The 18,841-nt window shown below is 29.7% G+C and overlaps 1 protein-coding gene across 1 annotated transcript; it reads left to right on the forward strand.

Moving 5' to 3' along the window:
- Window positions 1-784: 784 nt before the first annotated feature.
- On the forward strand, window positions 785-18,391 carry LOC145833595 (puromycin-sensitive aminopeptidase-like). Its single transcript, XM_082940750.1, has 5 exons — window positions 785-999; window positions 1,078-1,296; window positions 1,351-1,391; window positions 1,483-1,709; window positions 15,923-18,391. Exons 1-5 carry the CDS (start codon window positions 785-787, stop codon window positions 18,389-18,391), a joined length of 3,171 nt encoding a protein of 1,056 aa, XP_082796876.1.
- Window positions 18,392-18,841: the final 450 nt, after the last annotated feature.

Below are 18,841 nucleotides of genomic sequence, written 5' to 3' on the forward strand. Positions count from 1 at the left end.
TATAGGTAAATATGTATAAAAATTTTATAAAACTACTGCTTATTTACTATGTTTATATTTTTTACATAGCAGCATATTTGAATGTCTTACAATTGATTTTACTCCAAAATATAAAAATTATACATGGTAAAAAATGCAGTTTAGTATAATAAAAGCGGAGACATTTTTCAAAAGTTTTTCTCAATGTAGAGGTGTTATTAACAACGTCATTAAGAGTTATCAAGAGAATTACGAAACCATAAAATCAGATTAAAAGAATACACAAAAGTTAATTGAAAAGGCTAAAAAGCTTTATGGTTATGACACTGCTTATCTGAAATAAAACCTTTCTTCCAGGCTTCAAAGACAAACTTGAGTTGTTGAACGACAATTGCCCTGATCATAAGATTTCGAAAAACTCCATCATTGGAAGAGACAATATGAAAGAAATAATATTTTGGTCACAACTAGAACTCTTAGATGACTCCAAAAGTGTTAAAATTTACAGAGTCGGCTCATCTGACATGCTTGCGGCAGATTCTAGCCTTTTTGAAAGCTCGCAAAAAAAATTCTGTTACACGAAACTTCGGTAAAAAAGTAGAAGGGATCTTGAAAACAGGGTTCAAACCTTCGCGAAATGAATAATATGGTCCCGTGGTGTATATCTCTAGTAGTATTAAAACCGAACACGAAGATAACATTTGTTATGCCCAAGTTCAACTGTTGTTATAAACTCTTATACTTTTTTGTGAACCATAATTCCAAGCGAATATGCACCAGCCTAAGATTTGAAAGCAAGTACTACATGTTTGAAGGTTATCTCAAGAACGGAGCTTGCAAGTTGTGCACGTCAACAAAATGTTCAAGGTTCCGGGCACTTTTCAGGACTGCCCGAACAACAAGTTTGACGGGAAGGAAAACTCTAAACGGAACTTTTCACAGGGACGGTACCTTGAACGAAGTTGTCGCCCATCACGACCTCGTGCGACCCGCTGGAAACCGCCAAGAAACCGGTGATGAGTGAAATTGTGGACCAGGTGGTTGGCAACGGCTTTCCTGGAAAAAGATCTTAAAGGTATTTCTTCCGGCACGTAAAAGATCAAAGCAAGTTCGCCACTTTGACTCGTTAACGAGAGAGGTCGGGAGGAAAATAGCCGGTTGGAAGCTGGAGCACAGCGTGGTTGTTTACAGTCCGCTCGAAGAGGAAGTGGAACGCGCCGTGAAGCAGCTTTCATTTCAACTTGGCAGCCTTTTTGAACCGAAGGACGATGCAAAGTACAGGACGGAGCCTTTGCAGGAGCAAGACGATGACTACCAGTTTGTCATAAATTTTTTCGATAAGAATAAAAAAGTAAAAAAGATATAAACCAGATTCATCAAAGTTAACCCCGTCAACAAAAGTGAAGAACTCGGTTTAAAGGACAAATGTTGTTTTCCGTGAAGTTTAATCAAACCAGCGCAGCAATGTTCTGACAAACGGTTATTTCAAAGTCTGCAAAACAGAAAATACGAGCTGCGAACCTATTTGCGCCACGACAAACTTTGAAGCTCAAAAAGAAGACGGTGCAAGTTGTTGCATGGACGGCATCGTACCGAGAAAGCTCTCGTTTGTCGTCGTTGCAAGCACGGGAGCGAATCACGAAGAATTTCGGGTGGAAGGCAGCGAGTTTGTGAGAGGCAGCAGGGGAAGTAGCTTCGATGCGGGTGAATTGACTGTCGGAAGAGCTGAGGTTGGTGAGAGGAAAAAAAATTGCCAAGTTATAAGAGATTTTATAGAACCATTTATGCTCCGGCAAAACTGATCATCTTTAAGTTAAAATGAAAGTACAAATAACTCGTATATTTTGTTCTTAGGGATGGGTATAAGCATAAATTGGTTTTGATACCAGTTTACAAAATAAAAATAAGATCTATTGATAAATTTCTCTACTTTATGTTTGGTTTGATATTAAATTTCTCATCTAGAAAAATTTTATACACTTCTTATAAATTGTTTTCGATTTTTTAATTATTCTTAAAAATTTATAAACTTATTTAGCTTTCAGCATGATATTCTAGCTAGATTATATTACTATAAAAGTTGTTATATAAAAAAAAACCATATTGTGGTAATTTTTATTTTAATTTTAATAAAGGTTCTTATAGTTTTTATTTAAAATAAAATATTGAAGGTCGTTGTGAAAATAAACCATTTTATAATTTTTTTAATTTAAAATATGACACTTGTGGTATTGCTTATTTGCTTCAGTCACAGTTGCCAGAATTTTATAGCTATTTTTGCCCTTATATAATTTTTAATGAAAACTTGACATACAAAATATTTTAACCGTTTGGTATCTCCCAAGAGCTAAGTTTGACTTACTTTGAATATCAATGAATGCTTAGCTTACTATTAAAAAATTATAGTATAGTGCTTTTCTCACAAATTTAAAGTTTATGAATGTAAACTTTTTCATTACTAAATACTTAAACTAAAGCCGTTGCATTAGAGCAGAGCAAATTCCTTTACTGTTTTTTAGTTGATTGAAAAGCTACTTTCAAAAATTATAATTTTTTGTTTTTAAAACTAATAATTATTTCTAAATGGAGAATTTTGTGAGTTCGCACATTCGGTTAAATGTGCAAGTTATGAGTTTGCACTGCTGCTTAAGTTTGCATTTTAAGAAATTGTGTTAATAGTATTTTTTCTATTTTTTGCTAAGTAAATATAACTTGAAAACTTTTTTATAAATGTAGTTATTTTTAATTCATTAACTTCTATTTAATATACTTGAACGAAATATATTAAAAAATATTATGATACAATGCAAAAATTACATTAACATTAAATGGTCTAATCAACAAAAACCATTCGCTAGTTTGCAGTTTTAGCGATATTTTAAAACTAAATTTATATAAGTTATCAATACTTATGCTTTTAAAAACAAAAAATTCCCTAAATACTTTTGTTTCTTTATTAAAAACTTACCTTATTTGTAAAAAATATTGCATTCAATGTTTACATTTTTATCAATACCTAAACTATTTTATATTACCTTTAACATTTATAAGCTTTCAGTAAAAAAATAAGGCTTTTTCATAGTTAACATTTTTATAACATGTGAAACTCATGTAAAAGTTTTAAATGGTTAACTTTGAAAAAAAACTGTAAATTAACCCTATAGACAGAAAATATATTTAACAACAACAGTATATATAGAAGAATTTTTATTTAAATTTAAGCTGGTCTTATAATATTTCTTGTTCATCATAACAATGAAAAATATAAGGATTAAAGCTATTTAAAATAGATACTTTTATTAGTACTTATTAAAACTGAATCATAGAAAATAGAATTTCCGATTAACGGTTATTTTTTATTGATTATTTTTTAGATTTGAAAAAAAATTCAAATGGTATAAGTTAATCTACAAAAAACGCTTTAAAAAAGACTAATAAAAACTAAAGCTTTTTTACAAATAACAATCAAAGAAAAAGTAAATGTCGATATATAAACTAAAATAGTTAAGAAACAGTTTATTATTTTTAACTTAGCAAAACTAAAAGTGTGAATACACCCTAAAAACAGTAAAATCTATTAAACAATGAAAAATACATAAAAGCTTTATTTTTAATTTGAAGCTGGTCTTATAATCCTTTATGTTCATCATAAAAATGATAAAACATATGGATTAAAGCTATTTAAAAAATTACTTACATTGGTATTTATTAAAATTATTTAAAAAAATATATGTTATTTACATTCTTGTTCTAATAGTTTTATGTCATTAACTAAGTGAAAATGAAAAAAGATCAAACAACATCAGTAAATATACTTTGGAATGTAAAAAAGTAGATTAAGAATATTATCTACACTGGTATTCATAATAGTTAAATTTTAATCAAAATGTAGTGCTTAAAATTATAGTTTTAAAAATTCAATTAAAAACTTTCAGTGTGTAATAAAAAAAACTAACTTTTATCCATACTTTTAAAAATAAATATAATCGATGGGAAGATATAGCTTAAAATACTTTTTACACTCATATAAAATTGAATATCAAAAACTACAACATTAATTGAAAGATTACACACTTAACCTCCAATGTACAAGGTAAAAAGTGTAATTAGTTTAAAACATTCATATATTACCAATTATGTAACAAAAAAAACAGAGATTAAGAAAAAAAAAATTAATGTTATATGTTTTAAAACATTACATGAGCTTACTTATATACAATAATTAACAAAAAGGTATGTTCCTTTAATCTAATTAATTTAAAATTTACTACACAATTTTTTTGATCATATAGTATATATGAACTCTGTCTTAAAAGTTTTTTTTCTGAGATTAAAAAAATTAAACTACATGTTTCAAATAACTTACTACAATACAACTTTCAAATAAGCTTTAAATAACTAAGCTTTAAAAAGCATTTAATATTGCAAGCTTGAGTAATTTTGTTTGTTCTACATAAATATGAAAATCAATTAAAACAAAGCATTTTGAAATCAATTTTTAAACATAAACTTAGTTAAATGTAGTTTAATAAAAATAAGTATAAAAAAACACTAAATAATAACCTTTTTGTCGATATAAAGTGGACTTAAAAAGTAAAGAAACTTTTAATGCAATCAAAAACTAAATTGCTTTAAACAGTTACTTTTTTTTAGAGTCACCTACTTCTTTAAAAAAGCTTAAAGTAGCATCAAAGTTAAAAGAAAATTCACACAAGAAGGAACTTTCTTTTGAAAATTTTACCTTTTCAACATAAAACTCGTTAAAATGTTATATGTTTGATTTGTTATTAACATGTAGAAAACAAAAACAGCAAAAATATTTTTTTTGTTCAATTTAAAGTAGATTAACACACTGTTATAGTTTCATACAACAAAAAAATAGAATTAAACAGGAAATTTTAAGCACATTTTAAGTTAAAAAACAATACATTATCTAATTGTTAAGATTTTTACACAAATCAGTGATTGATAAACCTATAATTTTAATAAATGATAAAACAATAGAGGAACATGTTCTTTGTATAAAAATAAATCAAGTTTAACTTTAAAAAAAAAAACTGTGAGTGATAAAACTACAAATATGTACTAAACTAATTAATAAAAAACATCTCTAAAAAGTTTTCATTTCCTAAAAACTCAGATGAAATAAAACATTAAGAACAAACTATTTCAATATATCAAGTATACCTAGCTCTAAAGTTTGTGATTTTACACTTAAATCTTAATAAAGATTGCAAAACCTCTAGGAAACACAACAACTTGTTCATAATAATACATACTGTTATATTTTATTGCAAGACATGTATAAAGGTAATTTAAACTTTTTTAAAGAGTTTAAAATTTCAGCTTAACCATTTAAAAATGCTTTTAGCATTGAAACATATTTTAAAAAAACAAGTTTCAAACCTTTTGAATTTGGGTAGTTGAAGCATCTAATGTGGGTCTGCTGTTTTTTGAATTGAACTTTTTAATTTCGGACAAAGAAGCTAATTTGAGATATCTATCGAACCACTTTCATTGGTAGTATTTTTTCATATCAACCTACAGAATATAAAAAGTAATTATGCTCCCTTTAATATATATACTGGTCATGAAAATGCATGAACAAGGGCATTCAAGTAGACCAACTAAAGTCAAAAATAAAAGTCAAACTATATACAATTTATTCATATAATTTTTGAATTTGTGATTAAAGAGATTTTGATAATAATGTTTAAATGTTCGAGATGATCAACAGAACTAGAATTGACTATTTTTCTAAAATTATTTCATAAGAAAAGCGTTACAATTTATATGTATAATTTTTGTAGCTTGTTTTACTTAATTTGCTTTAAATAACTTTTATGCTTTTTAATTTAGGGTAAATTTACAATTGATAATAACAAGCTTTTTTTGTAAAAAAACTGTTACTTGGTTAAACCCATTCATATTACATAAGACTCTAAAAATAATTTTCAAAATGATTACAAATACATAATAATTATATATAATATTATTACAAATTTAGAAATTAAAAACTGAAAAATTAAATAAGAAATTAAAATCTTTCTACTAAATAACTAGAAGTACTTAATTAAAATCTAAAAAAAAATAACTCTTTACAAGCAGAACCAATATTACATAATGTTAATAAATTTGGTATATAAAAAATAGTTACAACTTTTGGATGCTTACCGAAATAGCTGAATTTGCCAGCTTTAAAAGTAGCCTTGTCAACAAAAAGGGAATTATAAGTCATCTCCAGTTTTCTTTTTGAATAATCCTTGCACATGGGCCAAAGGTCATGTTTTATTACAGCTGTGCACTCCGTACGCCTCAAACGAGCAGCTCGTACTTTATCATCAAACATTTAAGCAAGCAGCTGCTTATGCCTAGTATTGCCTCAAGCATCTTAGCTTGAGTTGTAACATTTATGACAACTATTGTGAATGATGAGGGAGCCTGGTGTAGATTTGTTTTTAAGCCTCCACTACAAATAATTGATTGTAACTTAATAGTAATTATAATTTCAGATCAAATTCTCTTTATTGAAATTTAAAAAAGTCATACTACAATAACGTTTGTGAAAAAGTCTTAGAGGCCAAAAAAAAATCAGTAAGTTTAAAAAATGATCTTTGCTCTTTTTCCAAGTATACTTATAATTTAGTTAATTTAAATTTAACTTACTTTTTTGAATTTAGTTTTTATATTCTAAGTTTAATTAATTTTGTGTTTACAAATTAAGCAACAATTACAACACTGTTACATAATTAAGTTACAAAAATATTTTTAGAGTAATTTAAAGTTTCTGTAGAGTGAGGTTTGATTTACATTTAATAAACTTTTAATAAATAAAAATTCATTTATGTCAAATGAACACTCATAGTTAATAACACCATATTACAGAAGGCGCATTCAACTAAACGCAGTTTTACAAATGTACAAAAAATAACTTTACATAATAGTTATATTTTTATGAAATGTATTTAGCTCATATTAATTAAAACTACCATTTGTTAAATGCTGGCTACTTATAGCATGGTGCATTAGAGTAAAACTTTAAGTATTTTGGTAATATTTAAAATTCATCAATCATTTTGTAAAAATAAATAAATTACATATATAATCTGTCCATACTATTTATAGGTTTTGTTTATGTCTGTACAGTTTATTGTTATGTTTAATATATTCTATAACTTTTACTTAGAAAAATAAGTGAACAAACTAAAAAGCATCTAGAAATTTATCAAACTATACAAATATCTGCTGAAAAATATGCATGCAGTTATAAAAATTAAAAAAAAAATTTTCATGCTCATGCATTTCTCTTTTACCAACATTTATTTCATATAAACCTGCTTGCTTTTGATGTAACAATCAAATAAAAAAATTTTTTTAAGAATTTAAACAAATTGTAACATTTCATAGCATAACATTTGTTTCAAATCAACCTGCTTGCTTTTGATGTATCAATTATTTTTTCTTTAAAAAAATTTAGTTTTTTTTTTTTAAGAATTTAAACAAGTAGAACAACAAAAACAACATGCAATTCATAAACAACTTCATTAAGTAGTATAACAACATTAAAAAGATACTGTTAAGCTACTTCAAATGTGTTTAAAAAAAAATTATGAGAGATTCTTTATGTCAAACCAAAATTTTACTACTTAATATGTAAAAATTGTTAACAATTACAGGTTTTCTAGTAACTTGTTTTGAATATTCAAGGTTTTTCCAGGATTCTAGATTTTTTTACCACTCTGTCAAAAGTTTATCTTTATGTTTTACACAATTTCTATAATAATTCATTAGTTGGGTATGTTGTACATTCCATACCACTTGATAAACTATTTATATTAAACAGGGTAGCCAGTGATTTAAAAAAAATTTCTTCCTGGTTATCTGATTTTGTTCTACATTTTAGTTTTTAAGTACAAGTTTAGTTGTTTTTTAAGTATAAAATTAAACTAAAGGTAAAAAAATAATGAAAAGATACTATACAGCTACTTGATATAAATGGGTTTTTTATTAAACAAAAATATGAAAAATATTTAAAGATATTATCAGTATATAATAGTTCATTTTATAAAGAACTTGTTTAAATTTTTAATTTTAAAATTCAAGGTAAAATGGGGAACTAAATAAGTTTTCTTTTAAAAATTTTTGAGAAAATTTTATAAAGTGTGTTGTACCTTTATAATCAAATTGAAAAGTATTTTAAAAAACAGTGTAAAATTAAGTGCAGGAGCACAAATATAGAAAATCAATATAGTATGACAAAGTGTTAGTAGCCTCCTAAAACAGATCAAACTTATTTTTAGTCTGGAACTATTTAAAAAATCATCAAAGTAAATTGTATATATAAAAATATAACAACTAGTCCAACACTATGCAAAATAATTAAATCTATTGTTTCAATCAATATTTTCCAATCACCATATAAAACAACAAACCGAACAAAACAGTTGCAAATGTTTCAAAATGACATTAAATAATCAAGAAGTTATTTTTGTAATTTTTTTGAAAATAATTTAAGGACATAGGGCATATAATCATAAAACACTTTTTTTCACAATTTGATATTATTTTATATATTTTTACTAAGCTACAAAATGCTTTTTACAGCTTTTAAAAATTCAAAACAATTTTTGAGATATAGCCAGTCAAAGTAAGAGGTAAAAATAGGTTCCTTACAGGAGTTGCAGACTAAAACTGCAAAAATAGACTATTTCACTAAAAATTTATCTTCTCCTACGTTTTTTGAGATTAGTTTTTAAAAATCTGGGCCAGAGAGAACCTTGTATACACTAAACACATTTAACTTTGATTATAAAAACTAAAATGTGCAATATTGTATCTAGAGGTAGAATTTAAAAAACAAATTTACTACTTCTGTATCAAAACAGATCCTTTCTTTTTTTTATAAAAATATCCTTTAAAGACTATCCTTTTGAAACAGTTAATATTTTATAATCTTTAACTAATATATCTACCAAAAATTCAACTTCACAAACTTCATACAAATTTTGTCTTAAATATAAGTCCATTAGCAACCAGAGAAAAAGCACATTTTCAATTTATAACTTAAAGTTTATTAAAAAAAGAAAAAGAAAACATGTGAGGCTCACAACTAAGGTCGATGGATTGGTGTGCAGAAGGACCTTTCAGTCATGGGCTGCGCACCATTTGCTTGTGACTAATACTTTGAGCTAAATTTAAAAACAATAATAAGTGAAAATAAACAAAAACTTAACAACTATTTATACATACAATAAAAACAATGGTAAGCACTTTTTTTAACCCATTACTGCCAATATTGACCATGGAAACTGTAGTCTACCATGGGCTCCACCCACACTGTCTCCTACCCTAGATTTTGATTTTTACATCATTTAAATTTTACTTTTCCCTTTCTACAATAGCAACCAAAAAAATGCAATAAATAACTCAAAAATAAATAAAAGGAAAGAATAGGTAAATTCACTACAATAAAATATTTAGTATAATCATAATACTTAAGAGCACCATGTATTTTAAATATTGTCTAGAAAAGTTTTGTATATGCATATAGGTAAAAATTTTAAATATTTGCTTAACTGTTTTATTAAATAGTAAACTTGTTTTATTGAATAAAACAATCAACATGTCCAACCAGCATAAAGTTTGTTTTAATTTAAGTAAATTAAATGAAAAACGTAAAAAAATATCTAAGTGCAAAAAAGAGTTTAAAAATTTGCTTTTTTACAATGCTTATGTTTACTTATAGACCAATATTCAAGAAATTTTAGTTTGAAGTTTATAAAGTAAATTTTTAAGATATAATATGTATAAAATGAAATGATAAAATACTTTCTATCAAAAAGAATAGAAATTTTTTTAACTAATATACTATAAATTGAGCTGTTTGATTTTTTTCTATATGGTGAATAAACATCAGTCTCATACTCTACTCCTTATTTTATTCAAACAATGAAATTATTTTAATTATCTTAAACTAACAAACAAGATTATTATTAACTTAACCCTTTTTAATGACAGTTTTTAATTAGATTTCTAAAATTTTTTTTAAGGAAAGAACTGATTGTAATAATTTTACTTTTATCATTCAACAAGAGTTTGTAAACTTATCATACATTAATTTCAGTTTACTAATTATTTATGCTGTTTTACTCTTTATAAAAGGTTACTTTAGAGCAAAAAAGTATTACTAGATGAGCTAAATGTTAGAGTCATCAGAAACTAAAATTTTAAAACTTAAAAAAAAGGGGGTTTTATTTATTCAAAAGGCAATTTTTTTATTAAAACGGCAATATTTTTTTTCCATAAGCTTTTAGTGTAAAATCACTTATCGCAATTATTTAAGGGCTAAAAGCTAATTTATTACCACCTTCCAAAAAAGCAATTTTTTTACTAAGATTTATAGCTTTATAGCTACTTATGGTAACTGTGGCTTCAGTAACCACAAGTTACAAAAGAAGTAAACGGTTTTTAAAGATAGTTTTCTAAAATAACATGCACTTTTGTTTAAATCTGTGTTATAATGATCTATACTTTATTGACAAATAAAAGCAACATATATTTTTATATAACCCAAGCAACAATTTACTTATGTTTCTAACTTAAATTTTCATGTTTAGAGTATTTTTCAGGCTACGCTAATTAAGCTAAAAATTAGAATTTATAAAAACCATTTTTGTAATACTACGTATTTATATATTATCGATTTAGCTTTAAAATACTATAAAACTTAAAATTTAGACGTAATATTTAAACTATTTTGTTATAAGACTAGTTATGTGGTAAAAGGTGCAAAAACTAGTAAACGGTAATATGAACTTAATAAAAGCTTAACAAAAATCTTAAATAAATAAAATATAAATAATTCACAAAGAATATTTAATAGATAAACTTTTGTTTACAAACAATTTGTTGTAGTTGTATTGTATTATTTTTATCTTAATAATTTAATTTGAAAGATCCCAAGCTAAGGGATTCTCAAAATACTTGTAAATCTCCGCACCAATTTACGAATAAACCACGCGTCGCAACTGAAGTCTAATATACATAAAACTAACAAATGGTGAAATGTCATTTTCACATAAGCTATCAACTTAATCATAGTTAATGGCAAAAGATAAAGACGTTTTTTAAGCTAAAATAAAACAACTAACACAGAAAATGTCAATTTAAAACAATTATACTCTAACGTACTATAAACGGGAAAGGGTCAAATATGCACGAAGAGACACTTTTGCACAATTTTTTTTTTGCACGAAGATAATTTTTCACGAAGACACTTTTGCGCGAAGACCATTTAGCACAAGGGGAAGTTTTTGCACGGCGGTTTACAATCTGTATATTGGATTTGGCCCACAAAGCAGAAACTTCTTTGGCGTTCGTTGTAAATTTATCTTGAAAACAACTAAAATACATTTACCTTTTCGCTTGTGTTTTTAATTAAGTTTTCCGTAAACAATACTTATTGAAAGTTATTATTTCAATATAACCATTTGTTTAAAGATTTGAAAAGTATATACGGCACAGTTCTTTTAAAATAAGGAAGCTTGCTAAGATTTCATTTTTAGTATGATCGACTGAAAAGGATGTTATAATAAGTCTAACCCATCGACTAGAAAAGTTTTCTATCCATATTATTGGTAATAAAAGAATAATAGAACATTATATCAAAGTGTAATTTAGCATAATTTCTTTTTTTAATAAAAGGACCCGTATTTGGCCGGATCTTAATTAAAAAAAATAAATACGGGTCCGACCTGAAACTTTCTGGATTACTGGGTAACCATTTGATTTCTGGGTAACTTTCTGGATGCAGTAGGATCACTATTTTAGTTAGAGCTTAATTATGCCTTAATTATTTTACAACTTTTAAATTACCCGGATCCCATCGGACCTCAGTTGAACAACAACACCTGGATCAACTTTGGATCCGGTTATCACTTATCACAAAAAAAACTATTTAAGTAAAAAAAGAAAGTTAAACTGTTATCAGTGGAAGTAAATCAGCTATATAACTTGTTAATAATGTTAATGACATATTTTTGATTTTTAAATAAATGTTTTGTTTATGCAGGCAAGGTTTTTTTTTGAATTTTTTTTTTATCTCAACTTTCTCTAATCTGCGTAAAAGTATATATTTTGTGATTTTAGGTTGTGTTTGGCTTCTGCAAAATATCTCCCAAGTTAAAAGTGTATCTCTTGTTCGTATCTTTCAAGTGCCATGTAAAATTTGACAGCTCTGTGCTAAATTTGTTTGAAAAATAAAGTTCTGATCTATTTAAAATCTCAATAGAATCCGACAAACTTTTATAAGTTACGATTTCAAAGTCTTTCGCAGGACATCGTGTTTTTGTAAGTTTAAAAACATAACTAGTTTTTGTTGAGTTGTGTTAAAAATTTCATTAAATAAATTACAAATTTGCTAAACTATAGCTAATTTAATAGCATGTTTAAAATTTTGACTACTAAAATAGATAATTGTTTTGAAAAAGTTCTAAAAATTAGAAAAACATATTAATACATATGTCGGAATTTTTAGCGAATTTCTTTAAAAAGTATATATAGTTTATTGAACGACTAAAAATACGCTCAAAATATTTGGTCTTCAGACTAGGTGCACAAAAAAAAATTTCGGTTGTCGAGTCGCACACCACGCATACCTTTTACGTCTTGTCCAGGACTTCGAACTACGCATTAATTGAAATATTCGTTTAATCCAGGGATCGGCAACATATTGCCCTCAAACAGTAAATCTACGGCCTGCGAATATACTTTTATTTTTAATGGGATGCGGACCGTCAAAGGTAAGTTGTGTTGCCCGCGAGCATGTTGATCAAGCACACTAAAAATTATTTTGTAATTTGTTTTTTTAGTTATAGTCTTGTATTCAGACTTATTCCATTTTTTGTACCTGATAAAAAGTACTCTACTAGTTTTATTGCAAAGTTAAAAACACAGATTGTCTTTTTCTGAGTATTTATTCACAGTAAAAACATCAGGGCCTTTTTTTACATCTGTAAGTTTTAGCTAGTTAAAACTATGAAATGCTTTTTTATCTTTGGTTGTTCTTCAATTTTTTACATATTGAATAATTCTTATTAATGCATATTATAGTAGTTTCCAATGTAAACTAAGCTTTGCACAGTAATTAACTAAAAAGTTAGTTCTTATCACACTAAGTGTTTTGTTAAGCAACTAATTTACATGTAACTTTCCATCATATAAGTTTTTTCGCTGCATTTTGTAATTGGTTTTTAAAGAAACAAGATTAAACAGCCGTTGCCAGTAGCAGTCGAGTAATTTTCATGAAAAATAGTCCTAAAAATTAATAAACCTCTACGACAAGCTTTTGGAAGTTTTTCTTATAATTTTGAAAAATGTTTTTATACTTGTGAAACCGTTTGTTTGTTTTTCTTGCAAAATAAGTTTTGCTTTAAAGTTACTATATGTAAAATCAACTTTCGTACGTTATTAATTGAAACGTTGATTAAATTTGATAAAACACGTTTTTAGATTACTAAATAGTATTAAGTGTTGTTCATTAAATGGAAATAATTATGAACTTTAATAAGAAGTGTACTGGTAATGAAACTGCATTTACTCAGAAGATATTCCTTAAAATTAGTTAGTTGTAAAAAAGCCAGGAGTAGTAACAGCTTAGGATAAGAATCAACAGTTGGCAACTAATTATTACAGGTAGAATAAAAACAGCTTATGTGATATTTTAAATAAGGCTGATGTTAAAATAATTGTGGTAGTCTTTTGTAAAAGTACTACTTTAAACCATATATAAACAAGCAACAATAAAGTTCTTATAGATGCTAACACTTAAATAAATAGTCTATTTATAAGTTTTTACCATAATTTATAATTTTAATGTTTTGAAATAGCGTAATGAAACTGTTGTCTTCGCATGCTGTATAACAAAAATATAAATAATACACCATAAAGTTTTATTTCATTTAATGAAATCCACACTTAGCCTATCAAAGCAATTGTTAATAAAACAAAAGTTTGCACCTCTCTTGAAATCCAAAAAAAATTCCTTAAATTCATTTAGACTGCCCATAATATCATGATTCAATAATGAAACTAACTTTCTAAACATGCTGTTTCATTGTTTAGAAAGTCTATTTAGGTGGTCTAGTACATAAATACTATGAAGTATTACTACTCAGTTGTTATTGTGAACCTGCTTAAAATTATAATCAAATCTATCTTATAAATACGGTGCTTGTTGATTTACTATTTTTTTTTTTTTCTTGAAATATTAACACTTTTTAAGTAAGTTCTGAATTTGTTTTTCTGTTAGTCTATATTTTGAGATTTAATTGTTCTAAAAGTAATTTACACAAGTTGTTTTATTTTTTAATACAGCCATTATACAATTTTGTCGTGGTTATATAATAAAAGACTCATTTACTCATTTGCTTTTCCTAGTTTATATAAAATAACTTAAGTATCTTGTAGTATTATTCAGATGTAGTTTCAACTCAACTTTCTTTAATACCATGCAAGACAAGCTTAATCTTAGGTTTAACAATGTAGAAAGAAAAATCTTTTTGTACACAGAAACAACTTATATTAAAAATATTATTTTCACACGTATGCTCACTTGAATTAAATGCTCAACTTGGTAGCCCATATACTGTATTCAATCAAATGCATCATAAGAAAACCGCTAATATAGTATGTTTAGTAGCTACATCTCATATTAAGTTCTCTCGTTTAGCTACGCTTTTTTGCTGCGGACACAATGTGGGTGTAGATTCGTGAGAGGTGACTGTAATATTATTTTGTAATATAACTATAAAATAGTCGAGTGCTTTTTATTAAATACAAATGTAGAAACAAGGGCAAAAATCTCGCCGTAGTTAATAAAAATATATTTAATTGTGAATTTTTAGATGACGAACAAGTACGTTTTTGGTTTCAATTTTACAGTGTAAATTATGTTTGTTATATAAAAAACTGTATTCAAAATTAATACTTTTAACAATTGTAACTCTGCAGACTTATATAAATAACTAAAATAACTAAAACAACTACAATGGAATTTTCTCGTTTGCCTACCAACGTTACACCAATGAACTATGATCTCACATTGACACCTTCATTCGAAACTTTCATCTTTGAAGGACATCAATCTGTTGACATTATTGTAAGTTTTTACTTCACTAGTTATTTTTATACATTTTGTAAATTTTTCTTTATCTGCTGAAATGTAGCTAAGCTTTAAAGCCTCAATAAATTATTATTTAAATTGTCTTAAATTTTTATAAGTGAGCATCTTTAACATACAAAAGTTAAATGTTTTATTTTCAAAAAAATGCTCCGCTCAAAAGAGATCATCAGGTAATTATGCAATCAGGATAATCAATTTATAAAATTTTCCTTAGCAATACGTTAAGATCCTTTATTGTTATCTTTATAGATATAAGTTAATATAACTATGGATTTTATTAATGTTATTTATTATAGAGTGAAGCAATTTTTGTAAATAACTTGGTAAGTCAATAAGTCGTTAGTCATAACACCTATTTACAACAAATTTATACCCAGTCGTATTGTAATGTCCCCAATTTTAAGTAAGCATCGTAAGATAACTTTTTAATGTTAATTTTAAATATTTAATTTTGATTTTAAACAGATGTCTTAAGTTACAAAGCAGGGTAGCTACAAAAGCGTGCAACCAATTTACATATCTGCTTAACTTGAATAATTTTTTAGTGTTTATTTTCATGTTATTTTTAATTTTAATTATATAAAAAAAAATTATTTTCTTACATGTTTGGGTTGATAAAATAAGGTATATAAAATATGCAAGCTAAGCAAATATGCAAGTTAGTTGTAGTTTTTGAAGTTACCAATGAAGTATTCACAACTAAGACTTGCAGAAGTATAAACGTTGCAAATCAGTAAAATGTTAAAACATTACACTAAACAGGTCAATGAAGCCACTAATGAGATCAAAATGAACAGCAAGGAGCTGGAAATCAAAGAGTGCAGCCTCCAGCACTCCGGGACAAACTACGTACCAACCCAAGTCAACCTGAACAAGGAGGAAGAAACCTGCACCCTCGTGTTCGATGACGTCATTCCCCAGGGACCCGCCGTCCTCCAGATGAGTTTCAGTGGTATCCATAACGACAAGATGGCTGGATTCTACCGAACCAAAGTTACCAGCAAGGACGGGGTGGAGAGCTACAACCTGGTCACCCAGTTCGAGTCCACCGACGCCAGGCAGTGCCTCCCCTGCTGGGACGAGCCCGCCCTGAAAGCGACCTTCGACGTCACTTTGAACGTGCCGAAGGACCTCGTCGCCCTCTCCAACATGAACGTCGTCAGCGAGGAGGTTCTCGAGGATGACGTCACGAAGAAGGTGGTGTTCGCCAAGTCGAAGAAGATGTCCACCTACCTGCTGGCCTTCGTGGTGGGAGAGTTCGATTACGTCCAGGGCAAGACCGAGGACGGAATCGACGTCAAAGTCTACACGCCTCCGGGAAAGTCCGACCAGGGAAAGTACCCTCTGGAAGTAGCAATCAAATCGGTGCAGCACTTCACAGAGTTCTTCGACTGCCCGTACCCGATGAACAAACTTGACCTGATCGCTATCGCCGAGTTCGCTCACGAGGCCATGGAGAACTGGGGGCTGATTACGTACAAGGAGTCGGCATTGTTGGTTGATGAGAAGGAGTCGTCGGAGGCGCAGAAGCAGTGGGTGACGATCGTGGTGTGCCACGAGGTGTCGCACCAGTGGTTCGGCAACCTGGTCACAATGGAGTGGTGGACGCACCTGTGGCTCAACGAGGGCTTCGCAACCTTCATGGAGTATGACGCAACGAACGTGTTCAATCCGGACTTCAAGGTTTGGGAGCAGTACGTCAACGACGACACTATTCGCTCGCTGGAGCAGGACATCCAGAAGAACAGCCACGCCATCGAGATTCCGGTGAACCACCCAGCAGAAGTGGACGAGATCTTCGACGCGATATCTTACAAAAAGGGAGGCAACATCATCAGGATGATTCACTTTTGGATCGGAGCGGAAAAGTTCAAGCAAGGCATGAAGGCCTATTTCAAAAAGCACGCCTACTCCAACACGCAAACTGAAGATTTGTGGAGGTGTTTTGAGGACGCCAGCGGCAAGCCTGTTGAACAGGTCATGTCGACTTGGACCAAGCAGTTGGGATTTCCCGTCATCAACGTGTCCGTCGCCAGCCAAAATGACAACTCTGTGACTTTGAATTTGTCCCAGAAAATGTTTTGCCTCTCCCCTTCCGATGAAGGCAGCGACAGCTTGTGGCAGGTGCCACTCTCAATCTCCACGTCGACCTCCGAAGAACACCAGTCTTTCATCTTTTCATCGAAATCCGATCAGATCACGGTGGAAGGCGTCGGTCCGAACGAATGGTTCAAAGTCAACCCTGGCTTCCGCGGCTTCTACAGAGTGAACTACAGCCAAGACATTTTGACCAAGCTGATCACAGCCATCGAAAACGGGCAGCTCGACTGCTTTGACCGCCTCAACGTCTTGAGCGACGTGAAAGCGATGGCCTCCACCGGCCAATGCTCCTTCGCCACCTACATTGACCTGCTGAAGCGCTTCAAGGGCGACACCGAGTACCCGGTGTGGAAGGAAATCATCAAGTCAATGAGCGCCATGACCAAGCTTCTGTGGAACGACGAACAAACTTCGAAAGTGTTTTCCCAATTCAAAAAAGACCTGTATAAAGACATCGTGGCGCACGTCGGGATGGAAGCAAAGGAGGGAGAGTCCCACTTGGACGCAAGTTTGAGAGCGCTCCTCATCACGGCTTCCAACGACGACGGAGTCAACCAAAAGTGCATGGAGATCATGAACGATTTCTTCGAGAAGCAGACGCCGATCAACCCGGAGATTCGTCAATCCGTCTACGAAGTTTACGTGGCCAAGGGAGGCGTTGATGCTTACCAAAAGATGGTGGAGATGCACAAGAAGGCAGATTCAATGGAGGAGAAGACGGAGATCGAGGGCGCGTTGGGGTGCGTTGAGGAATTGGAGTGCTTGAAGCTCGCTCAAGAGTACATGATGTCGAACAACGTAAGGGACAACGAAAAGTACAGGATGTTGGCAAGAATGGCGAGTAGGTCCAAGCTGGGCAGGGACGAGTCGTGGAAGTTTGTGAAAGAGCAGTGGAAGGTGTTCTACGACAAGTACAGCGAGAACCACTACCTGGGAAAGATCGTGCAAGCTTCGACGTCCTGCTTCGCCACCGAGGAGATGCTGCAGGAGGTAAAGGAATTCCTCACGCCGAGGATCAGCAAGAACTGCGAGAGGAAGCTGAAGCAAAGCGTGGAGCAGATCAGGCTGAAGATCAAGAAATGGAAGAAGAGCGGGCAAGTCCTGAAGAAGTACTTAAATCGTATAGCTTAATGTGTTTTTATGTATTGTAAATTTACGGTTGATAATTTCTGCCGTGCATTGATCCTTTAGTAAATAAATAGTATGTGTTGTCAATATTTCTTTGTTATTTTTATAAAACTTATTTCTTTTAAAGTTTTTAAACCTAATAAAGTTTTATTTTAATTTAAGAGCATACATCTGTACTTAATATTAGTCTTTATACTACCTGAAAGGATCTTAACTATCTGTATCAAATAGATTTTTATCTTATTTATTTAATAACTTTCCGATCGAACCTCGTTTTAAAGTTAGAAATTGATTTAATGAGAAACTAAAATACTTTCATGAGACACTTATTAAACCAAATGTTAATTAAATTTTCTAAAATATTAAGTATGTGAATATAAACACATGAGTGTGTAGAGGTATATACAAAAACAATTATTCAAGTTGACAACAATGCTGGATTTCATCTTCCTA

Source organism: Thalia democratica, chromosome 4 (assembly GCF_965202585.1).
Source record: "Thalia democratica chromosome 4, ktThaDemo2.hap1.1, whole genome shotgun sequence".
Taxonomy (NCBI): domain Eukaryota; kingdom Metazoa; phylum Chordata; class Thaliacea; order Salpida; family Salpidae; genus Thalia; species Thalia democratica.

Excerpts from the sequence above, each read along its gene's own strand:
- LOC145833595 (XM_082940750.1), top strand. The coding sequence starts at position 785 with ATGTTTGAAGGTTATCTCAAGAACGGAGCTTGCAAGTTGTGCACGTCA. Across the intron at positions 1,000-1,077 it reads CGCCAAGAAACCGGTGATGA|ATCAAAGCAAGTTCGCCACT; the intron begins GTGAAATTGTGG and ends GGCACGTAAAAG. Across the intron at positions 1,392-1,482 it reads CAACAAAAGTGAAGAACTCG|AAAATACGAGCTGCGAACCT; the intron begins GTTTAAAGGACA and ends TCTGCAAAACAG.